Source organism: Anabrus simplex, chromosome 1, assembly GCF_040414725.1.
Source record: "Anabrus simplex isolate iqAnaSimp1 chromosome 1, ASM4041472v1, whole genome shotgun sequence".
NCBI lineage: Eukaryota > Metazoa > Arthropoda > Insecta > Orthoptera > Tettigoniidae > Anabrus > Anabrus simplex.
Window position 1 is genome coordinate 1,033,781,295 of NC_090265.1, and position 21,801 is coordinate 1,033,803,095.

General features: G+C 40.9%; 1 protein-coding gene across 1 annotated transcript in view; it reads right to left on the reverse strand.

Annotated features, from left to right (window-relative positions):
• Positions 1 to 961: 961 nt before the first annotated feature.
• Positions 962 to 21,801, reverse strand: part of LOC136857895 (uncharacterized) — a 135,366-nt gene continuing 114,526 nt past the window's right edge. Inside the window, exons 17-18 of the mRNA XM_068225197.1 lie at positions 21,429 to 21,595; positions 962 to 1,410 (exon numbers count right to left, since the gene is read on the reverse strand). Coding sequence (XP_068081298.1) covers positions 1,339 to 1,410; positions 21,429 to 21,595 — 239 coding nt within the window. The 3' untranslated portion in view covers positions 962 to 1,338. The remainder of the gene's footprint in view (positions 1,411 to 21,428; positions 21,596 to 21,801) is intronic.

Here is a 21,801-nt window from a genome sequence, read left to right on the forward strand (position 1 = left end):
TCGGGGATACAACTGGGAAGGAGGACTGGTTCCTGGTCCAGGGAGACTTTTAGGGGGATGGGAAGATTGGAATGAGTAGACAAGGAAGAGGGAAGGAAGCGGCCGTGACCTATGTTAGGTAACATCGCGGCATTTGCCTGGAGGAGAAGCGAGAAAGCACGGAAAACCACTTCGAGGATAGCTGAGGTGGAAATCTACCCCCTCCCCTAATCGATTGACCTCCCGAGGCTGACTGGACCCCGTCCCAGCCCTCGTACCACGTTTTCAATTTCGTGGCAGAGCCGAGAATCGAACCCCGGGCTCTGGGGGTAGCAGCTAATCACACAAACCACTACACCACAGAGACGGACACTTTTGATTTGTATGGAGTGAAATTTTGTGATCAGTCCAAGAATTAATTCTCCATTCACTACTCACGGTGCATGTCAAAAATCTACTTTGATTATTTTTGCGATTATTTCTAGTGGTTTTAAATCGCACTATCTCAGACAGCTCTTATAGCGACGATGAGATTGGCAGGCCTAGGGTAGGTAAGGAAGAAACCGTGGTGTTATAAGGTACAAACCCAGCATTTACCTGGTTTGAAAATGGGAAACCACGGAAAACTATCTTCAGGGCTGCCGACAGTGTGGTTCGAACCCACAATCTCCTGGATGCAAGCTGACATACACGACCCAAACCGTGCGACCAACTCACTCGGTATTTGTAGTTCTGGCGGTGACTACTTTGTGAAATGGAACTCCTGTCTCCTACAGGTCATATCAATCAGAGGACTATGTGGTTTGCAGTGCCCACAAGCACTCTTCCCACTCCTTTCCTTTAAAAGAGGTTTCCATTATCAGCTAAATTATATTATTTTCAACGATAACAGTATTGTGCTTTCCTCACCTCGAAGTGAGATAGGTTCGCAATTAGTGTGAGGTAGTTGTATGATATGCTTTATTACTGTGGTATCCATGACTTGACTTAAGGTACTGTTCCGGTCTTTACATCGGGCGAGAGTAAGTAAGCCTAGGAGATAGTTCCCAGGTTTGAAGTAGATACATTCACATTCGTATATCAAGTCCTACCATTGCATTTCTCTTCATATGTCAGCCACCAAGTCTGTCTTCGTACAAATGTGGCTGTACGTCGAGCACACACCATTTTCAAGGATTTCTTGCCCGCTCTCCATAAGTAACCTGGTAAACACTCAAACTATTGAGACTGGAGAGTCTTAACTTTCCCTTGTAAAGTATGACAGTCTTTTCTCCACTTACGTCGTGCTTAACTTCCATTTAGACTTCTTTTATTGGTTCATACAATATCAATAGGCAATGACGGTTGTGCAGACTTCTATCAACAGCGATAATCCACTAGTTCCGATGGGACCTTTATTTCTTCCTCACGACTAAATATACTCGATTCAGACTGAAACAAGAGAAGAATAACATTGGATCAGGTTCAATGCTTATACAATGAAATAAAGCTTCCACCAACTGTTGACCACTTGGTAGAATTGTTTAGCATAACATAACATCCAGACGCGCTTTAAGACTTGGATCATCATCACCAAGAGGTGGTGGTGATGGTGCTTTTAAGAGGAAGTACGACTAGACACGAATTTCCTCTTAACACGTCCCCCTGTGGGGAGGGCGATAGAATAACGCCCACGGTATCCCCTGTCTGTCGTCAGAGGCAACTAAAAGGGGCCCCAGAGACTCTTTTTTTAGCTATTTAATTTACGTCGCACCGACATAGATAGTCGTATGGCGACAATGGGACAGGAAAGGGCTAGGAGCGGGAAGGAATCGGGCATGGCTTTGATTAAGGTTCAGCCCCAGCATTTGCCTGATGTGAAAATGGGAAAACACGGAAACCATCTTCAGGGCTGCAGACAGTGGGAATCTAGCCCACTACCTCCCGAATGCAAGCTGGCAGCTACGTGACTCAAACCGTGTAGCCACTTGCATCCATCTATACATACATACTGAACCCATGACCTTTGTGCCCTAAGAACATTATGCATAAATGAACAATCATTTAAAAGTTGGATTCTTGATAGCATGGATTTGACACGTGACGAGGGGGTGATTACCTTCGGTCCCACGCTCTGGGGTACGTGACGTCAGCCACACGTGTCAACGGCGGAAGAATCTCAAGTCATTTTTGTGAACTATTTCAAAGCGCGTGTACATGGCGACCAAGCCAAGTCAAAAAATATAGTGCCTATCAAAGGAGGTCAATCATCTCACAAATCGAACCCGTAAAAGTTTTAAATGTCCATGAACACTACCGCCAGAAATGTAGCAAGCATGTAGTCACTTTCAAAACTCTTCAAATTACAGTTTAGGTAAGTCAGAAAATTTATAGAAATTTTCTTGGCGGCAAAGGGAGAGATCCGAAGAGAGGGGGTAACTGCTATAAATATGAAGGGACGCCATGACGAAGTCTCCTCCGGCATTTGTGATACAAAGCGGACGAAAAATTGTTGAGCTGCTCTGCGAAATCAAACAACGAAAGTAGACTGAGTTCAACTGCAGATTTTAGCCATTGCGGCTAAGTCTTGACTCCATGAGGAGATAGTTTTCTTGAGTGAAATAATGGTACCAGATAGGACGGTCAAAGTACTGAATAAATTCTAATGTGATTAAGTAATTCGTGTGCGGAAATAATTATAGTCCATCGTGTGCACTCAACAAACAAGTGAAGGGTATTTTCTTTTTTTATGCTTTATTCCAGGAAACCTGAAGAAATATTTAAAAAATGGTTTGTAAAGCCATGAATGTAAAAATGGCTAAATAAAATGCCAGGGTCGCAGGTGAGCCCTATGACGACATGAGGTAGGTGACTTTCCATCTTACTACCTCTTATATCTTGTCTCGTGATCTCTAAAGGTGTATTTGAATGGGGATATACGACGCAGTGGTCACCCCTACTAAGTTTTGTAAATGTGAGAGTACGACTAAAATATTCATTTGTTTTATTTTCCACTTGGATAAAATTTTGAAGTCTTGCGAGTGCCGTATAATGTTGTAAAAAGTTATTGAATAGGGTACCGAAGTGATATCACGTCCAATGTAGATCGTCATCCGTGTGAGTGTACTGCCTATATTTTGTGATGTCAAATTAAGATGTTCATTCGACGTAAAAATTTTCCTGTCTGCAATTTGACGTTAATAATAATAATCCATGGTCACTCATTTTCAATCGAGTGGAAGCGCGCTGTCGGGTGAAAACCTAGGGTGATGAATTTGGTCACGGAGAGAAACGTTTTTCTATGCCCATTTTAAACTGTGTCTGACTGACAATAAAAAGATCTAGTAGAATGTTTCAGTCATTTCTCGTAAAATCAAGTTATTAAATACGATCTCATTTATGCGAAGTTATTCATGAGTAATGCATTGTGCCATATTAGACGTCGAGATTTCTAGTGAGGATTTTATTCCAGTTCTTTGTCGATGATAATTGTGGAGCTGGGAAACAGAGGTTAGTTTTGTTGATATGAGACTTGCGAATCAGGTTGGACCTGTCATTGAAAACGGGACATGGAGGCCCGAGGAATGTTTTATATGAGTTGAGATGAGCGAATCAGGTTAGAGTCCTGTCATTATAATGTTGGGAATGGAAAGAAATTCATAGAAATCCATAGCGGTATCAATTGGCGACGCGTATAATTAGTGTGGGCGTCTTGAAGCATAATCTGTGCATTTTGTTGGTTACTGAGCCCTTTAGGTCCATATTGAGGGATACCTACCTTTCTTACCTATCAGCAAAGTTCATGAGATCTGTCTCTTGGGTCGTATCGGGTTCTTCGTCACTTGCTGAGGTAAAGGTAGGGTTCAGTAATTCTAATCTATCTACTGGAATGAAAGGTCTATTTAAAAGATTCCTATTTATTCAGGAAATTTCTGAAGCCATCTTATATGTCAATGTTATCATAGAAGTCAATTGTGTCCACTGGACACCACAATCATTTTTACATAAACGTCAGAACACTGGTGTGAGACTTTAACGTAACTGCCTGACGGGCATTCTTACTAGAAACCATTGTCTCAATTATTAATCATTTAAGAAAGGAAAGTCTGGAAATCCTTAAATTCGGCTTCCATGTGAGACCACATGTACCATCATAGTGATTCGTTATGGTCCAGCCCTCGTAACACGAACTCTGGACTCTGGGTATAATTAAGGCCGTCCAATCGGTGTGTGCCACACAGTGGTTCTACGGCATGGACCCTTAATTGAATCGATGTGACCTGCGTCTATGTCATGGACCGACATCTAATCTTCCAAGTTACTTTAAAGTCATTGTGGATGATGACCGCAAGGAAATGATGCTACAATGGCATATGGCCCTAATCTAAGTCACTGAGGTTGATGACCCCCTGACCATCCAAGTTTCTAGGCTGAAGGCTAAACACAATTAAGTTACATCGGTTGATGACCAAAGTTCCACTTTACTATCCCCAGCACATTCACTGCTCAATCAATCAAAGTTCAATAATTACAACAATAGCAATGCTCACAAACTTTGTGGCAGTACAATCCATTTCCTTCGGATATGTCCTCTTAATCGTTACTTTACATGTTAATATTCCCCAGAAAACAAACTAAAATTTCCAGAATGCATCTCCAAGTTATTCGCTTGATTAAAGTTATTTCAAAATGCGGTTTCACTGAATTTAATAATTAAATAAATTTAAATGATTTAACGAAATGTTAAAGATCAGTAAATTTTATCTCCGCGGACTCTGGTTTCTTCACAAATTTCTACGCAGCTGTGATGTGAATTCAATCTTATGATCTTTATCTGACTGGAAAAGAATTGTTACATAATTCATGTCCAGTTATATATCTTGTCTCGTGATTTCACACTTTAAAATCTAATCTAGTCCTAACCGTTATTAACACTTGCATATCCTAATAATCTACGTACAAACCAAACAACTCGCCATATAATTACGATGTCATATCTCGTCATTACCATTTATGAAATTTGCACACCCCTTACAGACAAACCGATCATCACAATCATCGCTCTATATTTTGGACAACCCTGAATTTGGTTACTCTGTTCCTTATACTCAAAGTTCGTGATTTCAAATGTTCATTACGTCCCCAATTACAGTATTTCACAATACTCAGATCCTTACCGGCTATGAATTTCAACTAAATCCAGCATTTTAACGTTTCTCTGGCCGAGAATACAGTACAATCTCAATCCCACGCCTGTCCCGTTATCATAGCTGAGGCCTCTCGCCCCCAGTTTGCTTGGCAGTTACATGAAACACCTGGTTTACTCACAGTTGACTGGCTTCTCAAAATGCTCTCTTTAAACTCTGCCGACAAATTTAAACAAATACGATATTCTAACCAACAAAATGCACAGAGTATGCTTCAAGATGCCCACACTAATTATACGCGTCGCCAATTGATACCGCTATGGATTTCTATGAATTTCTTTCCATTCTCAACATTATAAAATATTCCCCGGGCTATCATGTCCCGGCTTCAATGACAGGACTCTAACCTGATTCGCACATCTCATCTCAACTCATATAAAACATTCCTCGGGCTATCATGCCCCGGCTTCAATGACAGGTCCAACCTGATTCACAAATCTCATATCAACAAAACTAACCTCTGTTTCCCAGCTCCACAATTATCATCGACAAAGAACTGGAATAAAATCCTTACTAGAAATCTCGACGTCTAATATGGCACAATGCATTAATCATGAATAACTTCGTATAAATGATATCGTATTTAATAACTTGATTTTTATGAACAAAATGACTGAAACATTCTACTAGATCTTTGTATTGTCAGTCAGACACAGTTTAAAATGGGCATAGAAAAACGTTTCTCTCCGTGACCAAATTCATCACCCTAGGTTCTCACCCGACAGCGCGCTTCCATTCGATTGAAAATGAGTGACCATGGATTATTATTATTAACGTCAAATTGCAGACAGAAAAAAATTACGTCGAATGAACATCTTAATTTGGCATCACAAAATATAGGCAGTACACTCACACGGATGACGATCTACATTGGACGTGATATCACTTCGGAACCCTATTCAATAACTTTTTACAACATTATACGGCACTCGCAAGACTTCAAAATTTTATCCAAGTGGAAAATAAAACAAATGAATATTTTAGTCGTACTCTCACATTTACAAAACTTAGTACGGGTGACCACTGCGTCGTATATCCCCATTCAAATACACCTTTAGAGATCACGTGACAAGATATAAGAGGTAGTAAGATGGAAAGTCACCTACCTCATGTCGTCATAGGGCTCACCTGCGACCCTGGCATTTTATTTAGCCATTTTTACATTCATGGCTTTACAAACCATTCTTTTAATATTTCTTCAGGTTTCCTGGAATAAAGCATAAAAAAAGAAAATACCCTTCACTTGTTTGTTGAGTCCACACGATGTATTATAATTATTTCCGCACACGAATTACTTAATCACATTTGAATTTATTCAGTACTTTGACCGTCCTATCTGGTACAATTATTTCACTCAAGAAAACTATCTCCTCACGGAGTCAAGACCTAGCCGCAATGGCTAAAATCTGCAGTTGAACTCAGTCTACTTTCGTTGGTTTGATTTCGCTGAGCAGCTCAACAATTTTTCGTCCGCTTTGTATCACAAATGCCGGAGAAGGAGACTTCGTCATGGCGTCCCTTCATATTTATAGCAGTTACCTCCTCTTCGGATCTCTCCCTTTGCCGCCAAGAAAATTTCTATAAATTTTCTGACTTACCTAAACTGTAATTTCAAGAGTTTTGAAAGTGACTACATGCTTGCTACATTTCTGGCGGTAGTGTTCATGGACATTTAAAACTTTGACGGGTTCGATTTGTGAGATGATTGACCCCCTTTGATAGGCACTATATTTTTTTGACTTGGCTTGGGTCGCCATGTACACGCGCTTTGAAATAGTTCACAAAAATGACTTGAGATTCTTCCGCCGTTGACACGTGTGGCTGACGTCATGTATCCCAGAGCGTGGGACCGGAGGTAATCACCTCCTCGTCATGTGTCAAATCCATGCTATCAAGAATCCAACTTTTAAATGATTGTCGATTTATGCATAATGTTCTTAGGGCACAAAGGTCATGGGTTCAGTTAGAATATCGTATTTTGTTTAAATTTGTCGGCAGAGTTTAAAGAGAGCATTTTGAGAAGCCCGTCAACTGTGAGTAAACCAGGTGTTTCATGTAACTGCCAAGCGAGCTCGGGGGGCGAGAGGCCTCAGTTGTGATAACGGGACAGGCTTGGTATTGAGATTGTAATTCTCGGCCAGGGAAAACGTTAAAATGCTGGATTTAGTTGAAATTCATAGCCGGTAATGATCTGAGTATTGTGAAATACTGTAATTGGGGACGTATTGAACATTTGAAATCACGAACTTTGAGTATAAGGAACAGAGTAACCAAATTCAGGGTTGTCCATATATATAGAGCGATGGTCGTAATGATCGGTTTGTCTGTGAGGGGTATGCAAAATTCATAAATGGTAATGACGAGATATGACATCGTAATTATATGGCGAGTTGTTTGGTTTGTACGTAGATTCGTAGGATATCCAAGTTTTAATAATGGTTAGGACTAGATTAGATTTTAAAGTGTAAGATCACGAGACAAGATATATAACTGGACATGAATTATGTAACAATTCTTTTCCAGCCAGATAAAGATCATAAGATTGAATTCACATCACAGCTGCGTAGAAATTTGTGAAGAAACCAGAGTCCGCGGAGATAAAATTTACTGTTCTTTAACATTTCGATAAATCATTTAAATTTATTTAATTATCAAATTCAGTGAAACCGCATTTTGAAATAACTTTAATCAAGCGAATAACTTGGAGATGCATTCTGGAAATTTTAGTTTGTTTTCTGGGGAATATTAACATGTAAAGTAACGATTAAGGGGACATATCCGAAGGAAATGGATTTTACTGCCACAAAGTTTGTGAGCATTGCTATTGTTGTAATTATTGAACTTTGATTGATTGAGCAGTGAATGTGCTGGGGATAGTAAAGTGGAACTTTGGTCATCAACCGATGTAACTTAATTGTGTTTAGCCTTCAGCCTAGAAACTTGGATGGTCAAGGGGTCATCAACCTCAGTGACTTAGATTAGGGCCATATGCCATCGTAGCAGCATTTCGCTGCGGTCATCATCCACAATGACTTTAAAGTAACTTAGAAGATTAGATGTCGGTCCATGACATAGACGCAGGTCACATCGATTCAATTAAGGGTCCATGCCGTAGAACCACTGTGTGGCACACACCGATTGGACGGCCTTAATTATACCCAGAGTCCAGAGTTCGTGTTACGAGGGCTGGACCATAACGAATCACTATGATGGTACATGTGGTCTCACGTGGAAGCCGAATTTAAGGATTTCCAGACTTTCCTTTCTTAAATGATTAATAATTGAGACAATGGTTTCTAGTATGAATGCCCGTCAGGCAGTTACGTTAAAGTCTCACGCCAGTGTTCTGACGTTTATGTAAAAATGATTGTGGTGTCCAGTGGACACAATTGACTATGACACCGTGGAAATATTAGAATGCTTCAGAAATTTCCTGAATAAATAGGAATCTTTTAAACAGACCTTTCATTCCAGTAGATAGATTAGAATTACTGAACCCTACCTTTACCTCAGCAAGTGACGAAGAACCCGATACGACCCAAGAGACAGATCTCATGAACTTTGCTGATAGGTAAGAAAGGTAGGTATCCCTCAATAAGGACCTAAAGGGTTCAATACGTACATACATACATCTTCACTACAGAATGGTACGCATTTTAGCGTTCATTTTGGAGGCCCCTATGAATTAATCAAGCGCCTCCACAATCCTATACCTGCAACTAAATCTGTGGCCTCGTTTAGTTCCAGAGCTATTATCTTTAAAAACTGAGTCAAATTGTTTTCTTACAACTTGTTTCACGTTGCACCGACACAGATAGGTCTTATGGTGACGATGGGACAGGAAAGGGCTAGGAGTGGGAAGGAATCGGCCATGGCCTTAATTAAGGTACAGCCCGAGCATTTGCCTGGTGTGAAAATGGGAAACCACGGAAAACCATCTTTAGGGCTGCTGACAGTGGGGTTCGAACCCACTTACCTCCCGGATGCAATCTCACAACTGTGCGGCCCTAACCGCCCGGCCAACTCGCCCGATTCAAATCATTGTAGCATGGGCCTCGCTCAGCTTCTCTTGTCCTCTATGGTTCACTCCATTATTCCCCTCCTGTGTTCACTTCGTATTACTTTGCCAATGGTTCATACGCACACTTCAGCCATCTGTTGCCTCTTCCCTCCCTGGCTGCTGACTGTCCCCGAGCTGCCCCAGCACTCGCCTTATATAGCCTGAAGCATTTGGCATTTCTCTGTAAAGTTTTTCAATAGCCTTCCTGAGCATATTCGAGAAGCCGCTAACTTACCCATCTTTAAAATCAAGCTTGTTAATTTTCTAAAAGTAAAAATGACAAGCCTATAGAGTACTGATTTAGTATATTATATCACTGCTGTTCATATTTGGTTTCTATCACTAAGATACCTTAATATTATTATTATTCTTCTTCATTGTACAGTATATTATACTTTTATCCTAGAAGCTGATGTTCTAAAATCTCATCTTTGTTGCCAAATGTAATTAATATTATAATTATTCATTGTACAGTATGTTATATTTTTGTCCTAGAAGCTGATGTTCTCAAATCTCATCTTTGTTGCCAAATGTAATTATTTGTACTGCACCATTATGAGCCTTGGCTCAGGTGCCTCTTTTGAAATAAATAAATTTAAAAAAATAGTTCATTCTTAATTTCGCCTTTATCTCCTCATTGGGGGTACCCGCCTGCCATTGTATTCACCTCCTTGTACCATAAATCAGTCTTGCTACTTTCATGTCTATTACATCCAACATGTATACGATATCACGAGACCCCCAACATTCACTGCCAAGTCGGTCTGCAGATAGATGCAGGGAGCTCTCCTACCATCGACCTCACCGCACCGCCAAGCTCAGTGCATTATCTTTGCTACAATTTGATTCGATTCCATTTATTATACTACTGTCCTGGGGAATAAACTCGTTAATGACCCTCCTGTTCCAGTTTTATATTCCTAATCTGACACTACATTCTCTTAGGTTTCTTCCTAACTGACTTCACTTCAGTCTTAGAAATGCCAATTTTATCGCTCAATCAATTATTATAATTTAGGGCTGCCGCCCGGGGGGCAGGTTCCCTATCAATTGTTTACTTAGCCTCTCCTTAAAAATTTCCAAAGGACTTGGAAATTTATCGAACATTTATCGAATATTTCCCTTGATAAATAATTATTCCAACCACTAACTCCTCGTCTTATAGATGAATACTAGCCCTGTTTGTCGCCTTGAACTCCAGCTTTATCATCATAATACGATCGTTCCTGTTTTTAAAAAGCACCGCCCAAGCGTATTCGGCTACTAATATTATTCAACGCCATCTCTCCACCGATAGCTCGGAACATGCCACTTAGTCGAGCATCTCGTCCCCTTACTCCCAAAAGTCTTCCCAGCCCAAAGTTGACAACATTTTCGTAACACTACTCCTTTATCGAAAAACACCCACAACAAATCGTGCTCGTATCAATTAGTCCAAGTGTGTGTCCCGTACTCTAGCTGGGGTCTTACCATAGACTTATACGCCCTCTTCTTTTCATCCTTACTACAATCCCTAAATACCCTCATTACCATGTGAAAAGATCTGTAACCTTTCTTTTACAACCTCGTTAATGTGATTACTCCTTATATTAACACCTAGGTACTTACAGTGATTCCCATGATGTACTATCATCCCATCATCACAGTAATTAAAACTGAAAGGACTTTTCCTCTTGATAAACTTACAACGTGACTTTTCATCCCATTTACCATCATAGTATTGTCCGCTGTCCTTCTCACAGCATTGTCTAGGAACCCCTGCAATCACTCACAACCCCACAACTCATTTACTACTCTATACAACATAACATCATCCACAAATACCCTTATCTGTGACTCCAATTCTTTTCTCATGTCATTTATATATATAACATAAAGGTCAAATAATACTGCCGTGAGGTGTCCACCCACCCACCCACCTCTTAATCATTACTGTATCAGATAACACTTCACCTACACTAATTCTCGGAGTTCTATTTTCTAGAAATTTAGCCACCCATTCAACCACTCTTTTGTCCAGTCCAATGGACCTCATTTTGTCAGTAATCTCCCATGATCTACCTTGAATTGGCCAATAGCGATACAGTCCATTTGACCTCCTGAATCTAAAATAACTGCTATATCTTGCTGGACTCCTACAAGTTCAACCTCACTGGAATAATCTTTCCTTAAGCCGAACTGTCTTACACCAAACCAGTTAGTAATTTCGCAAATGTGTCTAATATAATCACAAACAATGCTTTTCCCAGAATTTACGAGCAACACGTGTCAAGCTGACTGGCCTGTAATTACCCGCTTGTTTTAATCACCCTTTCCCTTTTACACTCCGGTTACTATTGCAACTTTCCATTCACTTGGCATCACTCTTTCATTCAAAGAGTAATGAAATAAGTATTTGAGATATGGCACTATATCCCATCCCATAGCCTTCAATAATCCCAGAAATATTATCCGTCTGCTTTTTTGTTGCACCTCCTTTCAAGCTCCACGATATTACACTGCAGGCTTTCAGCACAGTCTGCCGTTAGAACCAAGTCGTTGGCATAGACAAACTGTTTACTATATTTCCATCCAACTGAATCTCTCTCTTCTAGTTTATATTTTTCAATAGATGACCCATGTAATCTATATACATTAAGGGTGACAGATCACAGTCACACTCACCCTACCATAATGTCTCACTGCTGTCTAACTGTGACCTTCTTAATCTAAAATAACTGCTATATCTTGCTGGACTCCTACAAGTTGAGCCTCACTGGAATAATCTTTCCTTAAGCCGAACTGTCTTCTACCAAACCAGTTGGTAATTTCAAGTTTATGTAATAACTTGCTCCTAATATAGACCATTAGATCCCCAGCTGGCATCAAAGCGAATGGAAGGTTTTGAAACAAGTTCATACCTACCTTATAAACTGGCAGGGCCCACCTTCTTAAGTGTTGCAGGTGGTTTTCTTCAAAGCAAATGCTGCTCCTAAATATCTTAGGAGGTTTAGAGCAGCACGCTGACCATTAGAGCATAAAAGCTGCCCATTATTTTTTATTTCAAAATTACTTTTTTGCTAGGGGCTTTACGTCGCACCGACACAGATAGGTCTTATGGCGACGATGGGATAGGAAAGGCCCAGGAGTTGGAAGGAAGCGGCCGTCGCCTTAATTAAGGTACAGCCCCAGCATTTGCCTGGTGTGAAAATGGGAAACCACGGAAAACCATTTTCAGGGCTGCCGATAGTGGGATTCGAACCTACTATCTCCCGGATGAAAGCTCACAGCCGCGCGCCTCTACGCGCACGGCCAACTCGCCCGGTTCAAAATTACTAAGAAAAATGCCCGAATTTTTAAATTTCTACAAACAGGTGCATTATTGCAAAAATTATTCAGTCCAGGATCAAGCTGGTTGATACACTCATGTCCATAAAAAAGCAGAACACCTTGAAAGACTACAGATAGGAAGTCCATATTGTGCCCGTTTACATCTCGTAGACAGCTTTCAAAATGGCGCCGAAGGAAGGTATGGCCCATCCGATCTATGAGATACAAGGAATATATATGTAGTGCGATATTATAGAAGGCCGTGCATGTCTGGGAACGGACAAATATTGAAGGCACTACGGAACAGTAGAGAGTCAAGTGAATTGTTTTACAAAGAAAATAGAAGCGAGGGATTGTTAAAAAACTTCACTTAAAAACTTGCATCGGAAGAGTGAAGACGTAACCGGTAAACGAGCTATATATTGAAAGAGGATACAAGAATTTAGAGGAGATTCTTGAAGAAAAGGGATCGTCGTTATAAAACAAATAATATAATTCACCGGCCGACGAACCAGAGTTAATTGAAATATTAAAAAATAAGCAAGATACGGTGATATACGCCTAGAAGGATCCCAAGAGCAATCGCGTCGCATTCTGTAAGGAGGGACCAATTGAAACCCAAGAGAAATACTTTCATACGGCAAGAAGACTACCTTGGTCTAATTCAAGAAAGAAGAAGAAGAAACTTTTGAGATTTTCCCAGAAAGAGCCGATATATATATATATACGGAGAACTTAATCCCGACGAGATCAGTTATATCTCAGAGAGCAAGAAAAAGAAATAACAACTGGAGAATTATTATTGTCAGATGGATTATATCATGACAATTTTCTGCTCCGAAATGTATATTTTTGTTGCCAGCAGAAGTAATATGATGTGTGCCTGCTAAACATGCACGATGGACCAAACTGGGGAGCGGTACATCCCAACCAGATGACAAATCCATGATGAGGAAGGCAACGGCCAACCAGATGACCAACCCATGATGAGTAAGGCAACGGCCAATCAGATGACCAACCCATGATGAGGAAGGCAACGGCCAACCAGATGACAACCCATTATGAGGAAGGCAACGGCCAACCAGATGACCAACCCATGATGAGGAAGGCAACGGCCAACCAGATGACCAACCCATGATGAGGAAGGCAACGGCCAACCAGATGACTAACCCACATCCTGACCGCAGAGCTAACGACATCCGAGTGGAGGCGGAACAACTGGACCAAATGTAACGACAAGCGAGCTAAGCCTTTACATTTTTAATTACGTAGTTTTTGGATTTGCGTATACATTTACTTGTGGCATGTGCTGATAAGTTGGTGATAAAAACCATTTAATTAAGAGTGCAAGTGAATAATGAAAGTGAAATGTGAGATATTTAAGTCTATAGTAATACGATCAAGTAGTGTAGAATAAGATTCTAGTACATTACATATACGCCACCGCATTTTTTTGGTCAGAATAACTAATGAGTTACGAGAATTTGAAGGAAGTGTCTTTTATAACAGCTGACAGCAATGATTTGACACATTGTGGAATTTTGATAAATCTCGTATTGGTTATACTAAATGTTTACGTCATGTTTGGTCCGCGCATCTGAGATGAATGCGTAGAATCACGTACTCTTTGCTCCGCAACATAAGAGTATGGAACTCAGTTTGGGGTTATGATATATAACGTTATTGAGATGTGTTTACAAGAGAGGCAATTGTGACATATTTGGCATGGTAATATAAGAGTAATCGCGACATGTTGTAGTGGAGGTTATGATAATGAAGTTGTTAGTTGAATGTTGAAATCATGTTACAGTATTGGTAACTCGGCGAAATAAGTCAATGTATAATGAAATGCGGATGTTTATTTATGTGTTACAGAGAGGGCAAGGATTGTCTGCATCTAAGGAAATGCCATGTCACATTTATAAGAGGTAAGGATTTGTGTGAAATGATTCATGTACGTGAAACTGAGCACACCGCGGGAATGACCTAAACCAAGGTATGAGTGATATACATTGAAGTAGAATTGAGATTCTGATGGGATTATATGACAATAGTAGATGCTGTATTTCAAGTACGAGAATATTATGATATATTTTATAACGGTGTTCATATCCGGAGTATCCGAAGGACTTCATGGCATGTCCAAGGGGTACGTTTAGAAATGGAATGGTGAGAGGGAAAACATGTAAGGGTGGTCGTAATGGTAAGGGCTGGGTATTTTTGAAGTGATTATTTAAGGCTGAATTTTATGCTGGAAGGTGGTGCAGGAGAAGTATAGAGAAATGATGGTGTAGATGGCAAGGAAAGAGGGACAAGGGTGAGGAGGACTCACCCGTAAGAAGTCGGGGTGGGGAAGGGCCCAAGACAAATATACTTAGGCGGGACATGACATGAAAACACTGAGGATGATTACTGGGTGACCCTATCAGAGGGAGTCACATATCCAGAGTATCCGACGGACTTCATGGCATGTCCAAGGGGTACGTTTAGAAATGGAATGGTGAGAGGGATAACATTGTCATCTGGTTAGATTTTGGGGTCTTCAGGAGGTCTCCACGGGCTGGGTCGGTTGGGTCATCATCGGGAGGGCGGCCTTCTTCTCACCAGGGGTGATGACTCGGCCGGACAGTAGGTTTTTATATGGTGTTCTTTTCCTTTTGTCTTTGCCTATAATCTGTGGTGTTCTTCTCTTTCTTTGTATGTATATTAACTATATCTGTTTGTTTTAAAGTTAGTAGAAGTTGTGTGTGTGGCTAAAGTTGAACGCTGTTATTTTTCTCATTCAACGGATCAATTTGGTATTTGTTTACTGTGATCTAGAGAAAAATAATAATAAAGAATAAAGAATATAACGGTGTTCATTGCCAAATGCAAATATGATATTTATAAATGCGGTAATATATTTCCGAGCATAAATGCGTAGTATTTACATTCTGACAGCCCAAATGAATTGAGTAACTTGCGAAGATGAGAAATGTTATGGAATATGACAAAGGGAGAGCACATAGAGCCTGAAATAGATGTATACGTGAATCAAAAATTATGTGGAAAGCTAGATAGATAACTTATTTATTCTGGCACAGAGTTTATTTGAATTTACATTCTTTAAGAGAATAATGGATAGGGAAATGATAGGCTAGGAGCCAGATTTAACAGGCATTAGGGAAATATACCTTAGCCCGTAAGTCGTTACCGAAGCGCATCATAGAAGAAAGACCAAATTAAATGAGTTCAGATTTATGTTCAAATTTATGTTCAAACTTATGTTCATATTTATGAGCAGATTTATATGTATATTCATATTCAAACTCAGATCTATTTGTTTATTTTACGTTTTATTCTGCTGAACTATACATTTTATTCAAATCTAATTAGCCTGATTTTAATGATAATGAGCAATCTAAATATCATAACGATATTTGCGTCAACTTAATGGCTTGTTGTCAATGAAGACTGTGGATGTCCAGTGATCAATTGTAAATAGTAATATCCATTTTCGACTTCATTTCGGAATTGGTGTAAATAGCTTAACATTGCATTTATTTTTATTTTTATAAGCCACCGCTGACTCTGAATTATTATCTGTACATAGTAACAAAGCAAATACTACCCTAAATTATATCTTTTTCCTAGGGCAATCGTTTATTCAAATAAATATTATTATGTTTTCTAGAATTTGTGTGTGATGAATTCTTTCCCTTTTACGCAGTTGATAAGCTAGTTGGTAAGCTAAGAAAGTAATTGACTGGGTTGATGCCTGATTGAAATTTATCAAGGACTTACATCGTTGGTACTTTAGTCAGGTGAATTCATTATTTGGTATTACGTCCTCCGTGAACCGGTATTCTCTTCGAACTCACGTTAAGCGAGCTAACGTAAAATCTTCAGATTTTACTTGAGAAGTGGATACCCTGAGAAGAAATCGAGCCGCTGGGAAATTATCCGCTTACCCCTTTTCAACATGGGGGCACAATATTTACAGGACATGTTCATTAGTATGTTCTGCAGAAACGATTAGCATGGCAGTCACCGAGGTTCAGCATGTGTCCTGTTCCCTAATAGGCAGTGAGTCCTCCGTGGGCACAGATAACTTGTTCCATGCGTGATGGCAGCGACGCGTATAGGGCGCGAATGTCGTCCTGGGGTATAGCCACCCATGCTGCATTCACCTCGCTCCACAGTTCACCTTTGGTGGTTGGCATTCGGTCTCAGCGCCGCATCCGTCGTTTCACCTCCCACTTCCGCCTCCGCAGCGTAACGGTTAGTGTTATTAGCTGCCGCCCTCGGGGCCCGGACTCGATTCCCGGTACTGCCAGAAATTTAAGAATAGCAGGAGAGCTAGTATGTGGTTGAAATGGTACATGCAGCTCACCTCCATCGGGGGTGAGCCTGAAAAGGGCTGCACCACCTCGGGATGAGGACATGAGTTTACCTTTTACCATATCCCACACATTTTCGATTGGCGACAAGTCCGGTGATCGGGCAGGCCACGGCAACAGTCTGAAATCCTGTGACAACAAGAAGGTACGTGTTCGTGCAGCAACATGTGGTCACGCATTGTCCTACTGAAATATGGCGTCTGCGGTATCATGCAATAAGCGTATGGCTACAGGTCGCAGGATGTCATTCAAGTAGGTCAAACAGGTCACGCACCAACTGTGATTTGTAGTTGTACCCAATAGCCCCCCACACCATAAGGCCTTGACCTGGCATTGTATGTCATGTGCTAATGCAGTCAATGTGATGCATCTCCCCCTATCTGCGGCGAGCCAAAATGCGATCATCATTTTCAAACAAACAGAACCTGGATTCGTCCGAAAACACTGTCTGCTGCCATTCCTACCCCCCAGTGATTTCGTTCCATACACCATTGCCGTCTAACATGTTTATGCACATTAGTCAAAGGTAGGAGGAGAAGTGGACGACGCGTCGGTAACCCAGATTATAATTAACGGTGACGGACTGTCACTCCTGATAGTGTACCGTTCCACTGTTGCTCCAGAGCGGAGGAGCACACAGATCTGCAGTGCCATTCGGATGAGGTGTCGATCTTCTCGTGGGGGGTGGTGACTCTGGGTGGTGCGACTAGATCCATCTCGTCGTGTTCTACGGCCTTCTGTGAACACATCCGTTGCACTCCAGATACACTTCGTCCCACACGAGCAGCAATTTCCCGAATGGATGCATCACGTTCTCTCATGCCAATAATGCTACCTCCTTCAAACTCACTCATCTGACGGTACGGTTCCCGCATACGTCTGCCAAGCATCCTGCACGTCTGCTCAAGTCACACTGATCCATTACCTTTGGTTTATAGCGACAACGGGAGCCGCAGGCACATTTTACCAGTCTGTGGTGGTGCGTTGAGATATCGATGTGGAGGGCCGACATGGTTCGAATGCTAATCATTTCTTCAGAAGATACTAATGCACATGTCCTGTGAATATGAACTTCCTATCTCTAGTCTTTCAAGGTGTTCTGGTTTTTATGAATATGATTGTAGTTGAATACGCAGTTAATGTACTGTATTTTAAGAGTGTTAAGGGACAAGCAAGTGTTACGATATAATTCATAGGCTAATCCCTCAATAACGTCAACATATTTTCCATTAGTACATTGTCATATGCCTCCTATTGATCTGCCCGGATCCATGGCTGAGTGGTCATCGTCTTGGTCTTTGTGCTGCCCTAACATTCCTGCAACTTGTACGCCACACACAACACTATCCCCTACCACACTAAAACGCAGTTTCCTATAGCTACGCAGCAGGAGGGGCCCACACTCGCCGGAGTATGTGCCTTACAAGGTTTACATCAGACCAGCAATAGCCACAATACATTATTATTATTATTATTATTATTATTATTATTATTATTATTATTATTATTGTTGTTGTTGTTGTTGTTGTTGTTGTTGTTGTTGTTGTACCGGGAGGTACACCCCAACGCCGCACATTTAAATCTTGCGCCTAAAAGAACTCCTCTACTGGAGAAATGGTGATCTTGAAACTAGAACTACTTAAAACTTCACTCACAAGATGTCACCACTAATATCTGATGGAATTTTGTTATTTTGAAGTTACCTGTACTGTGTGAATTTCTACTTGTTTTGTTTGCCCTTCATCAAGAAGTTTGGACATTCTTCCATAGATGTCACCGCTAAAAATCTATGATCATGCACCCTGGTGCGAAGTGAAAGAACTTTTGATTTAAAGAAATTTTGTATTCATAAGTTTTTTTTTACTAATTGATGTTCATTTAATTTTGGGTTGGCAAAATTTATCTTTTTTTTCCGCCAGTTTTTAATCCAACCAATGAAGAATTTCTGTAATTAATTTTCTACCAAGTACTGTCTTCTTCTTCTTCTTCTTCGATTTTGAGTGTAACTTTTAAATTAACCAATAAAATTGAGAGGGTGTGGCTGAGTTATTCGTGAAAGGTCTAGAACTTTCCCCGAGGGCTTATAAACTGAAGATTTTCACGTCTCTTGGCCAATTCATCGTCATCTTAGTGAGCGTGTGTGTCAAGCAGGAGGCGGGAGGCCTTTTTCGTCAGCTGCTCGAACTTCTACCAGGTAATGGCCACTTAACATCTTTATTTCTTGCTAGCTCTGCAGTTTAACCAGAGGGAGAGGTCCGAAACTTTAACTATGTAACCAACTTCTCTAAAATGTAAATCTCCTTTCGCCTAATGTAAAAATTTCATAAGACTTTAATGGTAAATCGGGGATAGAGAGTGATATACCTTCTCGAGCTCCCCTTCATCTTGGTTTGAGGTGCCACATTTGTTTCTGCAATGTATTAAAGTTATCTGCATCCGCGCTACCTCAGTAGTTTGGGATTAGCCCCTGTTTCGTCGGCCAAGTGCCCTATAGGTCTTAAAATTTCTTGGAGCTCAATCTTCGACTCCATTCAAGTTGTACTCGGGCCGTTTAGTCAACCTGTTCTTTTCACTAAGGCCCAGTAGGTCGTGTACTAGATACCTCTGTGTAATAAGATTTCTATTTGTAAATAGTGCCTTGTAAGGCCAGTGATTATTAGATTTTCATGTTGTGTTGCCTTGAGTAGGCTTGGGATACTGAGAACACCTTAGCTCTTTTTCAAGTGTTGTAAAAGTGCCTCTGGGAGGCCTGATATTGTAGATTAAGGAGCTAGTGCTCCATGTATCAGGGGATTTTTGCCCTTGTGTAAATTTTGTGAGCTTTGTAAATTTGAGCTAGGAGCTCAAGAATTGTAAAGCGAGGGGCTTGAAGCCCAGATTTTTAAACTGTCACTAAATTTTGCATTTTCTTGTCTTGTCAAAAATTTGTCATGGTACCTGACGTTTCATTGTTATGAAAATTTGCTGTGGTTGAATTTAAGAAAATATAACCTTCAGTTTAAGTTTTAAATTATTTTCTTGACATCTTAAGTAGACCCATTCATCCCGGCACCTTCCTTCACCTCTGTTGATCCACGAATACCCCGGAACAACTATTATTATTATTATTATTATTATTATTATTATTATTATTATTATTATTATTATTATTATTACGAGGATTGGGGCAAAAAGTCATGGCAACTATTTTTTCTTGTAGATATGTGAACGGACCACAAACGTATATGTGTCGTGTGGAAGTTCTGCAGGCATAGTGTGTCTGCAGAACAACAGATGGCACTCCGATAGCTGGTAGTAGCGCTCCGAGAGGGCTGTGGTATCAGTCAGTTGGTGAGTGTCGTGCGAGATGGAAGTAACACGTGTTGAGCAGCGCGCTTACATCAAAATCCTTCCCCAGTCAAACTGATGGTGATCGTCGTGTATGACGTCAGGGGTGTCATTGTTTGCCACTTTGTTCCACATGGCAGAACAGTGACCGCACAGTACTACAGGGACTTCCTGGTGCAACAGGTACGACGTGGCGTTCGGGAGAAACGTCCGGATCTTGTGGACAGTGCCTTAATCCCGCACGACAATGCAAAACCGCATAAAGCAGAGTGTGTAGGGCAGCTACTGCGACATTGATGATGGAAAGAATTGGAACACCCACCGTACTCTCCCGACATTTCGCCCTATGACTTTGATCTCATTCGAAACCGGTAGGCGGTTTGCAACACGAGAGGACATTGCTAATGCTGTGCGCCAACAGGTGACCCGATTCACACATGGTGCGGCAAATGCTGAGGCAGATGGTATTCTGCGCCTCCCACATCGTTGGCAGCGTGTGGTGTCCGTAGCAGGGGACTATTTTGAGGGTTTTCAGGCCCAGGTTTGTCATGTCAATTTTATGTGTACTGTGTTGTCATTCTTTTGCACCGGGAAGGCCATATTGCCCTGTACACTACCGTAATAAATTAGTGGGTTACGATATTTCAGAGCTATTCATTGTCCACACATGTAGTAAACACCTTGTCCTTTCGTCTGTATGTCACATTTTCCAACCGGACTGGTATCTTCAAGAACAAAATAGTTGCCCCAAAAATCACAGAGCGCCAGGAATGGGCATCCGGTCTTAAACCCCCGGTCAAAACCGAAATGATACTAGGTGCGTCAGCGACCACAGAAATAGCTAAGATACGCTGAAGAAAGTTTATTAGTAGTAATAGTATCTAGATCTATGAAACATAAGCAAAGTTATCTCTTTCCGTCGCAGCTCTTTTCTTTTACTTGACTCGTACTGAAAATCTACTCCTTAAAACACCCTGCACTGAAAAATGAAATGTCGTATGGCTTTTAGTGCCGGGATATCCCAGGACGGGTTCGGCTCGCCATGTGCAGGTCTTTCTATTTGACTCCCGTAGGCGACCTGCGCGTCGTGATGAGGATGAAATGACCCTACACTATTGTATAGTCACAACATAGTAGCAAACCTTAACTTAGATGTTCAGGTACATTGGAGCTATTCAGTTTACTTACAGATGTATCACTGACACGAGGTCCGACCGGTGTAATAGAAGCTAGGCTAAGTCTTGTTTGTTCCCTCCATCTCATGTTGTACACTATGACTATGCCCACTGCTACAAGCACCACGGCTCCAACACCAGTTGGTATGATCCACACCAGGCTGTCGTCTGACTTCGTCTCTGCAAAAGCAAGAAAATTGCATTTTTCTATTCCAAAGACTCTAGGCTGTAGTTCATCCATTTTATTCCATGTCCACTTTACGATCATTACGCTTCATATTAATCAGAAAACTATGAGCTTCAAATAAAAAGTAAACAGTTTTCCTGAAAATATTACGTGTTATCAATGAAATGAGACTAATATTTACATTAAAAGTTTTTCACTC